This window comes from Bacillus rossius, assembly GCF_032445375.1.
Source record: "Bacillus rossius redtenbacheri isolate Brsri chromosome 9 unlocalized genomic scaffold, Brsri_v3 Brsri_v3_scf9_1, whole genome shotgun sequence".
NCBI classification, from domain to species: Eukaryota; Metazoa; Arthropoda; class Insecta; order Phasmatodea; family Bacillidae; genus Bacillus; species Bacillus rossius.
The window spans coordinates 18367699-18388131 of NW_026962012.1; the positions used below are offsets into that span (position 1 = coordinate 18367699).

At 42.1% G+C, this 20433-nt stretch overlaps 2 protein-coding genes across 7 annotated transcripts in view; one reads left to right on the forward strand and one right to left on the reverse strand.

Annotated features, from left to right (window-relative positions):
* Positions 1-1492: 1492 nt before the first annotated feature.
* On the reverse strand, positions 1493-3609 carry LOC134542737 (sialidase-like). Its single transcript, XM_063387234.1, has 5 exons — positions 3552-3609; positions 2698-3125; positions 2269-2593; positions 1737-2180; positions 1493-1650 (listed from the first exon to the last, which is right to left on the reverse strand). Exons 1-5 carry the CDS (start codon positions 3607-3609, stop codon positions 1493-1495), a joined length of 1413 nt encoding a protein of 470 aa, XP_063243304.1.
* An 856-nt stretch (positions 3610-4465) lies between these two features.
* The window catches only part of LOC134542713 (torsin-1A-like), a 53063-nt gene continuing 37095 nt past the window's right edge, over positions 4466-20433 (forward strand). The window contains exons 1-3 of one of the 6 annotated variants that reach the window (XM_063387181.1): positions 4466-4519; positions 7557-7758; positions 10590-18752. In XM_063387181.1, coding sequence (XP_063243251.1) covers positions 13997-16141 — 2145 coding nt within the window. In that variant the 5' untranslated portion in view covers positions 4466-4519; positions 7557-7758; positions 10590-13996 and the 3' untranslated portion in view covers positions 16142-18752. The other 5 variants (XM_063387180.1, XM_063387183.1, XM_063387184.1 and 2 more) reach the window with 5 other exon arrangements.

The following is a 20433-nucleotide window of genomic DNA, read 5'->3' on the forward strand; positions in this document are numbered from 1 at the left end:
ATAATTTCCAATGTTCCACGTCATATATTTAACAAATAATAAAATTAACACAATTATTGTATTTTGATGCAATTATGACTTTGACGCCACTCCCGCTGCCTGTCTAATTTTTTTAAGCAATTGTTTGTTTGAAAAGTGATTTCAGGGGCAATAATGGGGGTTCGGCCTCGTGGCTGCAGGCAGGAACGCGTCGCTGTTTGGGATCTACCCAGGCTGTTCTTGCCGCCCAAGACGCCTTATAAATAAATAGTAAACGGGTTGACACGACACTGCACTTTATTAAGAACCGTTACATATACTGGTCCAAGTACTGGCAGTGTCTGTTGTCTGACCGTCGCGGCACGCGAGTCTCTATGCGTAGACGATGCGCGCGACCAGGATAGTTGGCAAAATGGTATGTGCGGGCTTATACTGTGGCCGTTATCAACGTGAAAGATGTGGCGGATAGTCGCGGAGTTGCGATGCTGCAACAGTTTATGCAGAGATTGACGTTAGTATGCAAGACAGCACATATGAATGAATGTTCTAAAGTTTGTTGCAATCTAACCTGTTGCAAAACATAAAAGTCCCGAAAAGTACGTAGGTCCAGTTAGATACAAACATACACATTACAGTCACTTATTAAACAGTTATGATATGGGTAGATTACACGTAGAAGTTACACATTTAAATTAGATGAAAGTTAGATACGTGGATTAACGAATTAGAACTCGACACACGAGGCTGGCTAGGAGCCTTTGACGAGAATGATTACTTGGCTTCGAAGCCTGAAAACTGTGTAAGTCTCATTTACACTGTCCTTAAACTTTGGACATGAAAATTACGTAAAGAGTTGAAAATCTCTCTGTTGGGAATAAATGATTAGTTAAAGAGTCGCACGAAAAGACGTGCGACGGAGTAGGGTCGGCGTAGAGCTGATTAAAGGATTTGAAGAACTTACACTATTGCTGAGACTTGGATGAAGCACGAAATCTGAAGGCTCTGCGTTCGCGGAGCGACCGACCCCTGTGAGTCCCCGACGGCAACTGAGCGCGAGGGCGCCCTGCGACCTCGCGCCGAGACACGTGAAGCGTGGGAAAACAGCTCCGACCAGTTTTGGATTTAATGACATATTTCACAATATATGATTATTGAACAATTGGACATAATTTCCCTTGAATTAATTATCTTTTAATTGTTATTAATTTGGTTGTTTTTGATTTAAAACAATAATTACTGCTTTAGTTTAGCGCATTGCCACACCGGGCCGGGCGCTGTAATCAACTTGGCGTTCGTCGCGGTGCACTTTCACCCACTCGGCGGACATCATGCTCGGGCGTGTTCGATGCACTTAAGAGTAAGTGTTGTTGTGACATAACGGCCTTTGCGGACCAGAGGGAGCACCGGCGGTTGGCGTCAAATGCCCCCCCCCCCCCCCCAACGAGGCCATTATGCTCAAAAACACTACCCCTCACACGCATGCAAGTGGTGCACCGGGTCGTCGCACTAAGCACTAGCCTGGTGTGTCCGGCAGTGTCGTGGTGTGCGCATGGCCCGCACCTGTTGCCATGGGGGCGGCCCAGGTGGGCGGCGGCGTCGTGGTGGTGCCTTGAGCTGCAGGCGGCAGTGCTCCCAAGGTGGCACTCATTGCGGGCGGAGGTGGCGTGGCGCCTTCAGCGGCGCATGTGGCGGGCGGTAGTGGCACACCCTTAGTGGTGGGCTGTGGTGTGGCACCTTCAGCGGCGCGTGTGGCGTACGGCAGTGGTGCACCCTCAGTAGCGCGCAGTGGCATGGCACCTTCAGTGGCACGTGTGGCGGGCGGCAGTGGCGCACCCTCAGTGGCAGGCGGTTGCGTGGCACCTTCAGCGGCGGGTGTGGCAGCGGAAGTGGCACGTCCCCTGTGACGTGCGCGGCGGGCGGATGTGGCACGCCCTTGGTGATGTGCATGGCTGGCGTGAGCGACATGCTTGTGTTGACGTGCATGGCTGGCATGAGTGGCATGCCCTTGATGATGTGCGTGGCTGGCATGAGTGGCACGCCATTGGTGACATACATGACTGGTGTGAGTGGCACACCCTTGGTGACGTGCGTGAATGGCATGAGTGGCACACCCTTGGTGACGTGCGTGGCTGGCGTGAGTGGCATGCCCTTGATGATGTGCGTGGCTGGCATGAGTGGCAGGCCATTGGTGATGTGTGTGACTGGCGTGAGTGGCACGCCCTTGGTGCCGTACATAATGCTTGAGTGGCACGCCCTTGGTGATGTGCGTGACTGGCATGAGTGGCATGCCCATGGTAATGTGTGTGACTGGCGTGAGTGGCATTCCCTTGGTGATGTGCGTGACTGGCGTGAGTGGCATGCCCTTGGTGATGTGCGTGACTGGCATGAGTGGTACGCTCTTGGTGTCGTGCGTGACTGGCATGAGTGGAACGCCCTTGGTGATGTGCGTGACTGGCGTGAGTGGCACGCCCTTGGTGATGTGTGTGGTGTGCAGTGGTGGCACACCCTTGGTGATTTGCGTGACTGGCTGAGTGGCACGCCCTTGGTGACGTGCGTGAGGTGGCGTCGGGCCGACTGTGAATGACTCGACAGGTGGCTGATCCCCCGGAGAGTGCTGCAAAATCGTCGTTTTGAGCCACCGCCCTGTGCCAGCCGCTTTCTCAGCGACCATGGGCGGCGCCATCGGAGTGTTTCCTCCTGGTGATCTTCTGTCGTCACCTCAGTGGTCGTTGTCGCCTCAGTGGTCGTTGTCGCCTCAGTGGTCGTGTTCGCCTCAGTGGTCGTTGTCGCCTCAGTGGTTGTTTTGTCCTCTGGCAGATGTGGCAGCACGGCGGGTTTGCTCTGTGTCAATCCCCCGGGAGCCTCCACAGTAGTTGGGGGCGGCAGCGTCGGGGGCGGCGTGACGGACATGGTGTGGTACGTAACTGCTTCTGTGGCCTGTTGGCCGGCTGGGAAGTGCGGCGATGTTGCCCAGTTGAGATGCAGCACCGCACCAGTAGCGTTCTCGGCAGGCGGTGGCGGCGGCAGCGGCGGCATTGGGGGCGGCGCGATTATCATGACATGGACTGTCGTTGCATCAGCAGACTTGCAGTGCGTTGTCTTGATGTCGATGCTACCCGGAATCGCACCAGCAACCCACTGGTCAGCTGGAGGCGGCAACATCGGGGGCGGTGGCGTCGGTTGCAGTGGCATCGGGAGTATTCTTGTCTCAGGCAGAGACATTGTGAGCAACGTGTCGGCTTCCGCACAGCGTGACCACTCGGCTTTCGTGGTCGTCTGGCCTCCAGGAGTTGTGGATGTGTGAACTTCCGGGGGCGGCGTCGTGACGATTGCGGCAACGCCTGTACACAGCTTCGTTCGGTAACAGTCACACCTAAATCCAAACATCCACGCCTCTTCTCGAGCGATCGGATGTAAACACTCCTCGTGCCATAGATTCCCGCACTCCTCGCAGAACCACCCCTCAAATGTCCCGCCGGGGCATGAATGTGCAGCGCACATTGTCATGCCATACGTCCGGTACTCGTAACAAACTCCACATTCATAATTTGAGTAGTGATAGCAACTCTCGCCTGGCTCTGGGAAGTCCGCCTCGGCCCAGGACTCATATGCTTCCTGGAAGTCGTTCATGTTGATATCGACGTGCGGCCTCTGTCACGCGGTCGCGGCAGACTGATACGAGCAACGGATCAGGACATCGATGACAGGGCGTGAGCAGGTAGGGAGGACCGCCTCCCCTCACCACCGAGTCATTGTCCCGTGCTCGCAAAACTCCTGTCCCGCGGAAGCCCGGTGATGCGTGCGCGGCCGTGCGCGACTGTCTGTCTGTGCCTTCTGTGACGTCACTCCACGCCGTGCAGCTGTCCCGTGGATGCGGCGCGTCGTTCCCGCGGTACCGAGTCGTAACTGATCGCGGTGAGACGTCGTGTAACTAATCCCGGCCGTATCTCGCGGTGCCGACATTATCACATCGCGGGGAAACCGATCCTCGTGTCTCCCATCGCTATCTCCCGTCGCTATCTCTCGGCGCCATATCCCGTGACCTCCTGGCGCGCCGGCTTCCGCTGTCGTCTTGGCGTGGGACTGTCGCGTTGAAGTTATGAAAATAAAATAAAATTTTGTGATATACAAATGTTCATTAGTTCCTGACGGCAACTGAGCGCGAGGGCGCCCAACGACCTCGCGGTGAGACACGTGAAGCGTGGGAAAACAGCTCCGACCAGTTTTGGACTTAAATGACATATTCCACTATATATGATTATTGAACAATTGGACATAATTTACCTTGAATTAATTATCTTTTAATTGTTATTAATTTGGTTGTTTTTGATTTAAAACCATAATTACTGCTTTAGTTTAGCGCATTGCCACACCCGGCCGGGCACTGTAATCAACTTGGCGTTCGTCGCGGTGCACTTTCACCCACTCGGTGGACATCACGCTCGGGTGTGTTTGATGCACTTAAGAGTAAGTGTTGTTGTGACAACGGCCTTTGCGGACCAGAGGGAGCACCGGCGGTTGGTGTCAACATACATATAAAGTAAACTGGTGTTTTTACTCCGATGTCTCTTTTATTGCCTATATTGTATTTGTTAATATTTTAACAGTTTTTTGTTCCTCCTGTAAAATTACGATTTTCTAACATTCGTCCTTTTGCCAATCAGGTGACGATACATATATAAATTTCGTTGTGAAAAGACTTAATTATTGTATGCTCGTTGATTATTATTGTTAGTAAAGAGCTGTGTTTAAAAAATTGTTTGGGCAAATGTTTTTGTTTAGAGGCTTTGGTTTAGGAAATCATCATGGTTGCCTACTGTATGTATTTTGTTGTTTTTATGCTTATACATATGAAAGTTGACCGAGGTCTAAAACTCTTCTAATCATTGAGTAAATAAACTTCTAATAATGCTGTTTGCGTGTAATCACAATCGTTGCGTAGGCGTAACGTAACATTTTTTATTTTTAACTGACCTCACAACAACCCGTCGAACGATTCTGCAGTATTTTTAATATAGGTAATCTAACTGAACCAAACGTTCACACCATTTAACAGTATTTTTAATGCTGTTATCCTAATCTAACCTATAGTTAAAATTGTTTTACAGTATTTTAAATGTAGCTAACTTAAAGTAACTACCTGTTCAGATTTGTAAACTGCGATAAACTACTTGTATTATTGGAACGCTGCTTAACAGAATCATCGAATATAGGTAATAAGAGAGACTCAGAAATGTACTTTAAAGAAAAAAAAATTTTCAGGAGAGCAACAGCTCTAGAAAATAATTAATTATGATGGTGCTGATAGATGCTCCAGTCATGCTACTAGAGTGGCGCTGATCTCAAGTTGATTGAATGCTACATTAAATTTTGGTGCTTGGAAGTTGAGCCTAGTTCCATATCCCAATATGTACAGAACTTACATTTCCTCGCTCATATTATCATCAAGTGCTGACAACATATAAATAAAGGGAGTAGTTTCCTATGCTATACCAAACAATATTGACTTCACCAACATTGCACTGGTCATGTCATTACCACTCCTACATTTCTAGAGGACAAGTGCAGGAATATGGGGATTAAGGTAGGTTTACTTGTTTTTGCAAATTAATCACACAACACCCATATCATTTAACACAGCAAACAAAATGTATACACAACCGGTAAATATTTACAATCGCGGTAGATGCCAAAAAAAATGCTAAAAATGTGAAAATACTTTTATTCTGTGCCCTTTCACTTCCTCTTTTCAAAACAACCGGCGGAGGTAAGAAATTCCAAATACTTTAGGAGATATCGAATTTTTTAATTTCATCATATGTAGAGTCGCGGTATATGCCAAAAAAAATGCTAAACATCTGAAAATACCTTTATTATATGCTCTTCAACTTCCTCTTTTCATTAAAAGCGGCGGAGATTAGAAATTCCAAATACTTTAGGAGATATCAAATTTTTAAATTTCAGCACAAAACCAGCGCATTCCTGTGGCGTGCGTGCACCATTGTTTCTTGTTTACGTACGAGTAGCTATTTTTTTATTGGATAATGATGTCACGTGATTGTTCGTGATAGGCCAGAATTCAAATGAACTAATACGTGATTATTTAGTTCAATTATTGTTTAAAACTGTGTTTAATTACCGCCTCCAACTTACGTGAGTTTTTAACATTTCTAATTTTAAAGTCTTATTTGTTATTTTGATATTGTTGCGCAAGTAATAAGTAACAAAAAAATTTACGTGAGTTGTTACTGTACATCCTTTGTTACGGGTTTGTTAGGTAAGGTCAGTTACATTATAAATAATTTAAAACTAAAGAATAATTAAAATTAATTCACATTATTTTTAATATCACCTTAGTTTTAAAGTATTTATAATGTAACTGACCTGACCTAATCGACCATTTTAGTTTACTGTTCACCCTCTGTCCGGGTTTGTTTGGTCAGGTCAGTTACATTATAAATATTTTAAAACTAAACATCCATTAAAATTAATTCACAAAATAATTTTTAATGTCGGCTTAGTTTGAAAGTATTAATAATGTAACTGACCTGACCTAATCAACCATTTTATTAATTACGCATTCACGATTCACGTATTCACGAACACACGGCAAAATAACAAAAATGGCGCCGCTCGAATGGTTCCACAGGTCTTGTATTGCAAAATTAAAAAATTTGATATCTCCTAAAGTATTTGGAATTTCTTATCTCCGCCGGTTGATTTGAAAAGAGGAAGTGAAAGAGCATAGAATAGAAGTATTTTCGGATTTTTAGCATTTTTTGTGGCATCTACCGCGATTGTAAATATTTACCACACAACCTACTACCAAATCCAATAGTAAATCCATTAAAAACCATGTTTAAAACTGGGTAACTTTCCTGGTCATAATCATCTACTATGAATTATATAGGCCTATATAATTTTTTTCAACATAACGAAAAACAAACATATTATTCTCGTGGCTACTACATTTATTACTACACATAAATTCTGTATCCCTGCCTCTCTAACTACTAACTTGAACAAAAATTTTATGTACTTTTAACTGTCAATTAACCACCAACATTAACACTTAATGTAACAAGTACCTACTTGAACCATTCATACAAGAGACATGTTAAATGAAAACTGTAACTTTAACAAACCCTTCTTATCTTATTCCATTATTTCACTAATACAATTTTTTTTCACTACAACTCATCACACGGCAAATCCTTACATTCCACAGCCGATACTAACAGGAATAACAACAAACTAACATAATTATTCATTCAATATTTCATTAATGCCAGTAACTTTAGGTTACTTCCACCATTTCACTTTCCAGTGCCGAACTTGCACAATGTCATACATGTCGCCTACTTTTTACCTGGTATCGAGATATAAACTTGACCCAAAATAAATGGCTGACAAGCACCACTCAAGAAACCAATGCAAAGGTTTGCTAAGATCCCACACCATTTATTATCACATCTGTAAAAACAGTAAAATTGGCTTTGTAAGTTTTTGCCTGCTTATCAACTACTTGCATATTTGTTAATAACCCTTGTTACAATATGCGGTGTTTTGTTTGCCAGGCGAGCATGCTGGGAGAGGCAGTGAGCCGTGCCGTGTTCTGGACAGTCTCAGTGGCTGCAGTCCTTCCAGCTGCCGGGTTTGTGGATCCGTTTACTCTTGGGGCTATAGGACTGGGGTCAGCAGCCTTATTTGGCTACAAGTTACTCTCCTGCAAAATGTCAGAGTGCTGTGACACGCAGTGGATTCCGGCTAATTTTTCCAGTAAGTAAGTGCTGTTTTATTGACGTTGGAATGGCTACATTAGAAATACTATTCATAGAAAATACTTTGTTAGTAAGGTTATTTTTTTAAATTTAATTGAAGCATAAATCCTAGGTACTAATATTATAAACGCGAAAGTAGTATGGATGGATGTTTGTTACTCTTTCACGTAAAAACTACTGAATGGATTTGAATGAAATTTGGCCTGTACAGCTAGCTTATAACCTGGATTAACACATCTAGACCCCATATTAATATGAAATTCCATCCCTAAGGTAGTGAAAAAGTGATAATTTCATTTTATAACAAAAAAATCATAGGTCATAGACATACAAATAGTGAGTGAGTGTCATTTCTCTGTGTCTGACACACGATCATACACATAGTAAGGTCTGGCAAATTCATATTTTTCTCCTTGGTGAGACCAGCCCGCTTAGTGGAGCTCGCAGCGGCTAGCAAAATAAAGGCGCTAATAACACTTTTGTTCTTAACTTCGTCAATAGATAGAGTTGCCTTGAAGTTTAAACGCACCTTCGTTTGATGCGTTTGTCATGTCTTTAATTTTCGTTTGTTTGTGCCTTATGCGTTCCTATACCATTCATCCGATTGCAATGAAATTTTGGTAATTTGTTATGCGCATGCCCATGAAGGTTACTGAGACGGTATAACTATTTTTCAATAGTTGGAGCACGAATCGTGTCAATAAATGTGTGTATTTCATTTTATATAGCAGCACTTCGTCTGTTTTTGTTGTATAAGTGCGCACGCATGACACAATTTATTTAAATATAAAAGAGAGAGATAGAGTGATATATATAGAGAGTGAGATAGAGATGGAGAGATAAGTTGAGATAGAGCAAGGTATAGAGAATGAAATGGGTTAGATAAAGAAATATACCTATAGATGTAGTATAGAGCTATATAGACTTATATATAGAACATATAGAGATAGTGGGAAGTATATATGTAGATGTAAAGAGATAAATAGAGATAGAGAGATACATAGATGTAGATAGAGATAAATATATATAGATAGATGGATAGATGATTTGTATATGTGGAACTACTTCAAACATATTACATACAAAACAAAACTGAATGAGGCATTGCAATGCAGGCCGAGCATTAGCTAGATAATGGAATCTTTTCAATATTAGTAATGTAAAGGTTCTGATTTGGTGATAATTCCACTTAATTTTGAAATGTGGCAATACTTAAATTCAATGGACATTATTGAAAAATGGAATAGATAGCCGGGTTTAAAAAAGATTGCTCTTTCATATAGGTAATACCTTAATCCTTACGTTAAATGTGTTCACGACTTCATAAACAGCATGCGAAAGGGTAGTAAAACCTCTTCAATTTGCAGCTCACCACAAGGGTACAGTAGAATCTTAAGGCCAGGGCATTGGAAGGGGGACTGTTCTTGCGAAAGTCTCGGAAGTTACTGAAGAGGGGAGGGAGGGAAGGAAGTAGTAGTGAGAACCGTGCTGCAATCAGTGGGACACGGGGTCTCGGAAATCAGCGCTGTACCAGTCGTGTGTGCTTGGAGGAGCGGGAAATATAGAGCACCTCACTTTTAGATTGCAGTGTGGAAGTAAATGTGCACTTTCTCTCTCTTTCTAACAGACAGCGACAGTCGCTAGCACTGTCCTTGTCTCTTCGTGCGCTGTAGACAGATATAAGAATATAAAATTCTATTTTTTGTACAAAGCATATTTGTACGTATATTGTAAAGCATCAAAATACACATCAGGCGATGTATATTTTGCATGCTTAATTGCATTTTGAGGAGCCAAAAAAATTATAAAACATCATTTTCTCACTAGTTTTGAAGTATTTAAAAAAAAATTACCAACTGGTGTATTTAATTAAGATTTGTTTTTGCTAGTTAATGTTTTAGAACGCCACCAAATAAATCTCAAGACAAAACTGCTCTATGTTTCAGTTACATGATTTTTTTTAAATCCTAAAATGCATTTGCTCAAAAAATGCCACATCAAAAAGTATATATGGGGCAAAGTTTTTTGCTATTAAAGATAGATGTGGTCAAAAGCATAAAAGATGTTTGCAATGAATGGAATTTGTTTTTAAAAGCAACACTATCTCAATTGCTCCTATAGTTTTCGTGTTCATAGCTGTGAAGACTGATCTCATCAGCGTAAGAAAGCGCTGTAATAGAGGCTCTCTCCTAAACTGCTTTGTAAGAAGAAACAGGCTGTATGTTTGGAGAAGTGGGGTTCTGTCCTGCAAGCAAGTTCAAAGATAAAGGCTTCCTTAGTTCAGCTATTTCCTTCAACATGCATTTCTGTATACAGCCTGCCAGTCAGTGCCATGTCTCGCGACCAAGCGATGTGTTGTGTCCATTCACTCGTTACAGTTACACTTTTGATGGGTTATTTGTTCACATATGTGATTTTATTTTATATATTTATGTGGATCACATATATGTGAACTATGGAAGGTGTAACATCATAAACAAACTACATTGGTAGGCTATGAGATAGGGAGTGCAAAATTGTGTTGAAAGTATTTGAGTATTTTATAAAATACATGAGTGTGAACAATGCAACCAAGGAAGCGTCCAAAGCAACTGGCTGTTCTGAAGGATCCAATTATGACAGGTACCCTAGTATGCCTAGTTAAGTGAAACTGAAAAGGAAAGGCAAACACAAAAATTGCCTTAAACAAACTTAAAGATGGCATTGTACAGTTTGGGTTACGGCAGATCATTCACACTTTTGTGTTTGCTAACATTTCCGCCCACTTTAAATGTTATCCTAGCAAAATTGAAAAGTGAAGAGTCACTCCCACATTTCTCTCGTCTATAGAGATGGAGATGTGATGGAAGGTGCAACGCACAGCCAAGATAACCAGTCGTGGTGGCGTCTGCTCCAGAGACGAGACGTGCTCGAGAGGGCTTGTGGTGCGCAAGATATCATGTCTGTACGTGCCTATAGGCATGGGTAACAGTGAGGTGCTGCAAGCACAGAACGGGAAAGAAATGCAGGATGTTGGCCGCTGCTTCACAGCGGTAAGGAAGAAAACTGTCAGACTTGAGACCCAAGTCAATTAAAATGTAAGGTCCTGCAAAATATTTGACTGCTAAAAAAAATGTACCATAAAATTAACAAATCTTAAAATATTAACTTATTAAGAAAAATTGGAAATGACTTGTGACATGAAATGTAACCAATAACTGGCACAGTGACGGGTCGTAACAACTGGTTTTTAAGTAATAGTTTGTAACTATCAGGATTAAAGAAAACATAAATTCTGTGACAATTATTTGTTTGAGGTCAGCACATGGGATTACTATTCTGTGTTAGCAAGTCGCTTCGGTTTTGCCCTTTGAAGACATTAAACTAATTATACAAAACAAATAATCATTATCAAGGCTACCAATGTTGCTTGTGTCTCGTGCTGGACTGACATAACAAAACTTGTCTTTTCATTCCTTCGTAACAATCATCCTAACTTAAGTGACAACATTGATTTTAAATGGATGGTACCATTTGAGTTACACCTGATGCATAATTATATTTGCCACATTTTCATAGATCCATATACGATACACATAAATAATTGTACTTTACACACATTTGCATTTGTTGTGTTTTGTATACCATGCTGAATATTTGCCCATTATTAATGTTTCTACACTGAATGCATTTGGTATGTGGCTTCCGGTAAGCAAATGCATAATAGTGTTATTTTGCATTGAAATGTAGCTTGACATAGGGTTTTATATTTCAGGTAAGCAAATGCATTATAAAGAGTGTTATTTTGCATTGAAATGTAGCTTGACATAGGGTTTTATATTTATACAAAGTATGTATCAACTTAGATATTCGGTTATTTTTTGCAACATGTACCTCAAGGTTCCCTCAGCTCTCAACTACGTTCCACCTTCTCACAGGAGGAAACCATTCTTTTTACATCTGGTCGTAGCTTAGGGCTTCGTGACCTTGGCAAGTGGCGGACAAACATAAATCCTCCCTTGGCTTACACGGAAGTACGGTTTGCTGTGCACTATTCAGTACCAGCAACGTTGTGTAATCTCTGCTTACTGCTATTACATGTAGGATACGCAACTGATGACAATTATACCAGTATGCAGTTGCCTTTAGTTGCATAAAAATCCCAGACTCTAAAAACTCATAACCCTGAAATATTATTGTATAATACAGAGTGTCCATAAAAGAATGTCTCAGCTTCAATGGTATATTATCACAGTTTACTTTAGTCTATTTACAACAAATCATACATCAAATTAAGGGTAAACTAAGCTAGTTTTTCTTACAAATGTTAAATTTGTGCACCTTTAGTTATACAATTCACATCCAACCTAAAGTCCAATTTTTCCCACACTTTAGTTAACAAGTCCGGAGTAATGGAAGCAAAAGCCTCTTCAATTCTTTGCCTCAACTCTGGAAAATCATTAGGTAGTGGGGGTATGTAGACACCATCTTTTATAAAGCTCCAAAGGAAAAAAAAATTGCATGGCAGTATGTCAGGTGAACGTGGAGGCCAGCAATAAAGAGTTCTGTTGTCTCGAATTGCCTATTGTACTGCAACATGTTTGTTTTGACAGTTTAATTATTTATTATTATTTACGATTTATTTTATTTTTGTTTGCTCTATGTATAATATTATTTATTTTCAGAAACGGCAATATTTGGTTATGTATGTCTATGGAAAAGTGATTCTTTGGATTTTTACCGGACTATTTGAACGAGGTATTGTTGATACCCCTCTAAGGACTAATGGACTTGAAAACTGTAAACGGTAAAATTAACGCCGTAATTTTATAATGTAAATTATTATTTTAATATTTATTTATTTAAATTTTAAGTGAAATTTTGTTATCCGCGCAATTGTTGCGTTCGGAATTTACGTTTTCGGTAAGAAATTAGGTGACTGAAACGGTCCTTTTGGCCAATCACGGGCCACCATTTAAAAAGTGAGTCTTACTGGTTATTTTGAGGAAACTAGTAAGAAAGAGAGTTCTACAATGGCCAGCTGAATGAGCGGCAACTTCGTGACGTCGGCGATTTTAAATCCTGAAAATTAGCTATCTAGCATCAGGTATCCCGGATAGTGGATGATACCTAATTATGAACCATTAGGGAGTTCTGAACATTTAAATAGGATTTATCTAAAAAGATAAATATTATAGGAGTGTTTAACGTGAGTAACGAAAGTGCCCAGATTTTTTGTGCCCTAATCTTATGCACGAATCACGAAACTCCCGTTTTTACGTCACATCGTCGCTGAAACTTATTATAAACATTGATTTCATGAATTAAATTGACTTTATAGATAATCTAAATAATACTTGGAGATAAATTTTACGAATTTACACATTAATTAACAGACTCAGTGGTCCTATAGATGAGAGGCTCTGAGCTCTGCCGATGAACTATTCGAACCTAACTAGCCGAGGTAAATTGATTTAAGTTCCCTAAAAACATTAATTAAAAACTGTGTAGTGTCAACGAACCCGAATTAAGACTTTTGAAAATATTTAAATGTGCGCAACATAACTCCTGGTAATTGAACTTTTATTGAATTACTATGATGTCACCGTTAAGTTAGGTTGTTGTTTTGGATATGAATAATAATTAAATATATTGAAAAGATTGAAATCTTTTAAATCGTTTTTACATTGGAAATAAAATAATTCTATATTTAATATTCAAAGTGTTGTGTCGTGTCATTTGTACTTTCACCTACTCCATTGTGTATTTATGTATGTTCCAAATCAATCAAGCAACACCTAACTGTGATTTACCTTATATCAACATTACCAGTGAAGAGTCACAAAATTAAGAAATATAATTTATTACACAGTTTTATTCAGCCCAACATTTTAGTGTGTGTGTGGAGCCTGAGTAGTAAGGAAGTAGCTCTACATATTATTTGGCACCCCAAGTGGGGCCTAAACTACTAGAAGGTTCCCGCACATATTTTATTTGGCACCGCAAGTGGGGCCTATTTAGTACAAAATAAAGCTTCAAAAGTTCCCGCACATACTTAATTGGCACTCCAAGCGGGGCCTATTTAGCACAGAAAGTTCCCCCACATACTTAATTGGAGCCCATACGGTGGGGCCGATTTTGAGGTTAAGGGACACCTCAACATTTTTTTGTGTAAATTCTGTACCAGCCAAGTACTGAGTGCAAGTGCACTATTTGTGTAAAATATTATCTGGTCAATTGTTTCATTGCACACCATTATGGCAGACGAGCAAAACAAATACTTTCTTAGAGAAAGATCACGGAGTGTAGGGGAAGAGTATGCTACTGCACAGACTTCAAGCAGTGAGTCGCATCATACATCATCTGCAGGGAATTCACCTGTAGTCACCTGTGAGGAAAGGTTAGGGCGGCCCACATCTCCCCTAATCATGGAGCAGGAAAACATGAATGACACTGTCCTACACACAGCTGCACCCCAGGACAGTACTCCTACAACACCATCAGTGACACTAGAGTCATTGATGAAGATTCTGCTGCAAAACAACACTGAAATGAAGCAGAGTAACACAATTCTCAGTGAGAAACTGGAGCAGAACAGTACTGCCATGGAGCTGAACAACTCTGTGCTCACTGCAAAGTTAGATGAGGCCGGCAACAGTATAAAGAATCTCGAGCACAGCATCGAGATTAGGCTCTCACAACAACACGAGGAGATCCAACAGATAGCCGAACAGGTCTCCCAGTACAACTGCAGGGTAGATGGGTTGGAGTCCCATGTCACGTCCCTAAGAAACATGATGGCCAACGAGCATCGAGGACAGGCCAATGCCAGGGAAGAGGTGCGCGAGCACATCCAGCACCTGGAGAGCAGGCTCAGTGACATTGAGGTGGCCACAGCTACACTGAGGGACAGGTTCGAAAATCTGTCTGTTCAACCGAGCCCTACAGCTGCATCAGCTGGTAGTATAGGCCAGGCCCAGGCAAGCGAGTGCCATGGCCCCACTGTTCCCACACTGTCCACCACAGGCAAGCGACAGGGCGGCACCGAGTGCTACACTGAGCACCAGCCCCAGGAACAGTCACGTGTCACCCCCATCACTCATCGGCCAAGTAGCAGGACGTTTGTAAACACGTCGAGTATGGACCCTGCTACTCTGATCCACCACCCGGCCAAGCATTGGGCAGAGGCCATGCCCACGTTTTCAGGAAGGGTTACCGAGAACCCTATACGGTTCCTGAAACGTTTTGAGGAATATGCGGCCACGTTCAATCTCAGCGAGGCTGAGGTACTAAAGTGCCTCAACAGTGCTTTGAAAGGGCAGGCTTTCTACTGGTGGGAAATGCTGAGTGCAACCACCAGTAGCTACAATCACTTCCAGGCCATGTTCCGCCAGCAGTATTGGAGTCTGCGGATTCAGAGCAATCTGCGTGCCCAGCTCCATACTGAGAGGTATGACCCCAGGAAGGGCACAACGCTGGAGGCCCACCTCTCCACAATGTTTGAAAAAACTAGGTATCTCGATTTGCCCATGACGGACGAGGAGTTCGTAGCGGCAATACTCACTCAGTTGCCGCTGCGCTACCAAAAGCAATTGTCCGGCCTGACGTACCGAGACATCACAGAGTTCAGAGAGAGGCTCCTGAACTACGACAAGCTGGAGAAAATGGACAGGACGCCAGCACCTAAGGAGGACCACGAGAGGGTGCCTCAGCAGAACCGCCAGCCACCCCTGAATAACTATTGGCAAAACAGGGACAACAAGCCAAGGGACAACCGTCAGGCAGCTGTCCACACTATGACGTGGCAACCCAAGGGCAGAGAGCAAAGCTCATATGGCCGGTACACTATGAGCCAACGCAAAGGCCCCTACAACAAGAGGAAGACCTGGTGGTCAAATACGAGGAACTATCATAGCGACGAAGAGATGTACCAGCGCAAGAGGAAGGACGACCGCAACGACAACCGCCGCCGCTCCTACTCGCCTGAAGTACGGCCTCCCAGGGAGTCCCGTGACCGACGCCCAAGATCCTCGTCTGAAGACGAGAGAGAGTACGCGAGGAAGTACCGCAAGACGGAGAAACCTCGATACCAGGGCCGGCACGAAGAAACCCGAATGCCACCCCACCATTATTCCCCCCAGACGACAGAGAATCATGGCGGCCAAGCCTATAGTAGCCAGTTCTCTGGAAACAAACGCTACCAGAACGCAACGTTTCCGCCACCATTCCAGGCGCAGCATCCAGGACATCAAGCTGCATACTACCAGAGAGGGGAAGTGAACCCGGTTGCAGCCGAGTTCAAGGCTGCAGTGTCCAGCGTCGCAGGACCCAGTAATTGGAACCACAACGAACAACAACAACGTGTTCCAGGTGGACGTGCCAACCAGGGCACGTTAAACTAGAACGGGTTTCAGTTGGATCGCCCCGAACAGAAACCCACTACTCAGGCTCAGGGGTACAAAACTAAAAAAAAAACTCCAGTATCTAGTGGCATCAGTATCCACAGAGATATTCAAAATCAATCCTAAACTCCGAGATATCCTGAAGGATATAAAATGTAAACGACAAGCAGATGAGTACTGCAAAAACACCATCAACCAGCTGCAGAAGCAGTCAGCTGATAATAAAATTCACCAACATTTTTGTTTGTCAGCAGAAAATGTTTTGTTTGCCCAGTCAAGGAAGAGAGGCATTTTCGAAGATCACTGGAAACCAGTGATACCAGCTGATTTGAGGCAACCAATCACCTGGGAACTACATGTAGCCTTGGGACATGTAGGGAGCAAGAAGCTCATCGAAGCATTGAAGAGGCAAGTGTATTGGCCTAACATGTCACGCTATGTAAGTAAGGTCACAAGTGCCTGTGACCTATGTCAGAAAGTGAAACCACCTGGACAACACCTGCATGGAGAATTGCAGCCCATCATTCCAACAGCACCATTGGAATTATTATCAGTTGATTTATTTGGCCCCTTACCCCAGTCAAAGGGAGGTGTTAAGTATGTTTTTGTGATGCAAGATGTTTTCACAAAATTCACAAAATTGTATGCAATTGTGAACCCAACTGCAAAAGCAGTTATGCAAAAATTAAAAACTTTCGTTGAAGAAATTGGTTTACCTAAAGTGGTATTGTCAGACCGAGGTACCCAGTTTACCAGTGATTTGTGGCAAACAGGAGTCAGGAAATTAGGTGCAATACCTACAACTATCAGTGTACGACATCCACAAAGTAACCCTGTGGAGAGACTCATGAAGTCAATTAGGGAGTCTGTTACGTACGCTATGCCATAACTCGCAGCAATCATGGCGAGATAAGTTGCCATATGTAGAGTGCGTTATTAACCATACCGTACATGGTTCTATTGGAGTTACCCCTGGAGAAGCCATGAGCCTGAATAGATCGGTGGCGATCAACCCGAAATATTTACCCCGATGTGGACACACCCCTAATGAAGAGGAAAAACTACCTACAGGAGAAGAGGTAGAAGCTCTAGTGAAGAGGAAGTTGACAGCAGAAGCTGACATCAGACGCAAGAGGAAACCAGCATCAAAATTAGCAAAATTTAAAATTGGAGACCAGGTACTGAAGAAAACAACTCCAGTAAGCAAGGCCTGGGAACATGTAACCAAGAAATTGTTTTTGTTATTTGAAGGTCCTTATGTCATCACAGACATAGTACAAAATAATTGCTATGCACTAGCAGAGCCAGCAACAGGCCGACCAGTAGGCCGTTATAATATAACGCAGTTAAGGGAATACAAGAGCCCTACTACTATGTAAGCAGTACCGACCTAAGCTGTGAATGCCTCGTGATAGTACAAGGTGTATTACCATAAACAGCTGAGAGCAGTCTAAGTGTAAGTTTCAGACCAAGGATCTGAACTGTACAGAGGAGTAAGTGTATGTCACTGTGATTATGTGATCTAGTACGCCATGTGAGGCGTAGTGCAGCCACTGTATTTCGTAATGTTAAGCGGAGGTGTAATTCCCGCTTGTTTCTGCGTAAAGGTGAAGTGAAATGCCACCTATGCAGATATTTACCCTGTGGTTATGCGGAAGTGTAATTCCCGCTATATTGCTGTATTTGAGGTGAAGTGAAATGCCACCCATACAGATGTTATTGTAGCCTGTGAAGCTACCAGTGTACAATGTGTATTGTATTTATGCATCAGTTGGCTTGCACAATTCCTCGTATGAGTATGAACTCAAATGTCACAAAGACATATATATACAACACTAGACTAGCCTATACCTATGTGAAGCTGTATGTACTGTGTACTAACAAACGAGAAGAAATTAAGCTTACTTAGTGTCGATGTAACTATGTGGTATGATACCCCATCCTGCTGTGTAGACATATGTAAACACTGGCATGCAAAGCATCTCTAAAAGCACATAACCCTTTGCAACTACAAGCAGAATAATATTATGCAGGTTACCTTGATTTATTGATGATGCTGAGTAATCCAATAGGCGTAGTTATGTTGATGATGAAAAATAGAAAATCACTGAATTTTCTAAAATTTTAGAAGAACTCACTAAGATTTTAAAACTTCACTATTTTTTTTTACTATTTCTGGGATGAATTTAGGGAAAAGAATGATCTTTAGGATTGCATTCTACCCAGAATGCAGATTAGAAAAGTATGCACTCATTTCGCATACAAATCCAATCAGTTTTAGTTGAAACTTTTAGTTTATTAAACTTTGGATGTCAAGGTATTGAAATTTTATGAAATGAAAACACGAAAATTTGAAATCGATGATTTTTAAGGATTTATTGGGAGAAGCCCCTATACAAGAGAATTACGTCGTCTCAACACTATTAACTCGCAGCACTGTCATAGTTGCTTGAGTAGTATTCTTCGAATGATGTGAAGAATAGCGAAGAATGTGGATCTGAAAAACTCAGGATCTAAGCCCTTTGTCGCGAGAAGTGAAGGTACTCCGGCAAACAAGTGTCCACAAGCAACTTCGCCTAACAGAAGTTTTAAAATTGAAAAAGCAAGAAAATTTTCTTAAAAGGAAATGAAAAAAATATTGAACAGGTGATACCATATGTTAAAAGCTATCCTGATACAGCATGTTTGTGAAACAGCTGATTGGTAAAAGGAACCTTAGCTACACTGAAGCCAGGAGCCTCAGTAGATTACAATACTTATGTTACTGATAGTAACCCAGATGATATGAAATGTGAACATTATTCAACCCAGCGAGACCGCTACGGGATGAGAACACATTAATGAAAGGTGAGAAGAGGAAGATAAAGCCTCTACAGCTGTTGAGCTGAACACAGCAAACTGAAGTTGGAAAAGTCACTAAGTTGGTAATTGTGTAAACCAACGATTTCTCTGTATGTGAGATGATAATGTAAACAATGTGTAAATACACTATGAAATTTTGATTGTACAACCTGTAAACATAATGAAATGTAAATGTTATGATATGTAAATGTTATTATATATATAGTTATATGTAAATGTTATGTTTTATGATCAATTGCTAATATGGGCTATGTAAACATAAGAATGAACTATTAATTGTTAATCGGTACATGATATGATATTTATTCTTTAATGAAATGTTAACAAGTGTGATGAAATGCAAATGTAAATTGCAAGCTAAATATGCTACAGTTAAATGCAAATATTTTTAATAATGGAATGTAAACATGTGAGTTACAAACATTGAGTAATGAATATAAATTATGTTAGCTATCAATAAGTTATTATGAAAAGCAAAACTTGTGATGTTTAATATCCAATAATGATATGCTATAATGATATGTTTTGGTGAAATGTATGAAATCTCATGAAATGAGAACACAAACAAGCAAATGCACTGTAATGCATATTAATCAAGTACAAACTAACAATGTGATATGTTACTAGCAAGCAAAGTACTAATATTGAATTTAATGGATATTGATAACCATGCATTGTTATGCAAGAATTGAGATTTAATAATTAATTGTATTTATTTTTTTTTCTAACAATGATGTTAATAATGTGAATGCTATATGTTAAGCTAGGAATTTTAAGGTTAATTTAGGATATTTTTGTTTTAACGGTGACGTCATAGTGTTCCGCGACAAGTACACAAGTTGTATTGCCTGCAGACACTTGTATTTGCAAGAGTACAAGTACGCACATAGTGATTAAGTTATTGATTAAGACCCGGACACCTATACTTAAGTCAGGTGCGAAGGTTACACCAGAGTGAGCTAGACATAGTGCGGTTCGCAACGATTGTGTACCTAACAGTGATGGGAATAGACGAGTGCTTCCTTGTGGGAAGTGGTGACCTCGCCCCACGCAATCAGCACCACAGACGCCACGACGCCGTCTCGCGCGTAGTCGTGAGGCAGGGCGGCTGGACGCCGCCACATCAGCAGTTGATGACGTCAGCTGCAGTGCCAGATGCCGTGCTGTCTGGTACAGCATCATCGCCCCACGCCAGACCCCGTCGACGCGTGGTGAACCAGGCCAGGTTTGTTGGTCGTTTTGAGGACAGGCGCCGCCTCGACGCCGCTGTCCGCTGCAGGAAGGAGGAGTCGCAGCAAGGATGCAGTCATCACCGCAGGTGGACGTTGACCCACTGCCGTGACGTGACCTGGAGAACGTCCTATTGTTGACTCACGTGTACATTGCACCCCTTCGAATCCCTTTAGTGAATTATACTCACAGTAAGTAAG

Excerpts from the sequence above, each read along its gene's own strand:
- LOC134542737 (XM_063387234.1), bottom strand. The coding sequence starts at position 3,609 with ATGAACGACTTCCAGGAAGCATATGAGTCCTGGGCCGAGGCGGACTTC. Across the intron at positions 3,126-3,551 it reads GGCGGACTTCCCAGAGCCAG|CTGACCAGTGGGTTGCTGGT; the intron begins GCGAGAGTTGCT and ends TGCCGCCTCCAG. Across the intron at positions 2,181-2,268 it reads AGTCACACACATTACCATGG|TCACACACATCACCAATGGC; the intron begins GCATGCCACTCA and ends CACTCACGCCAG.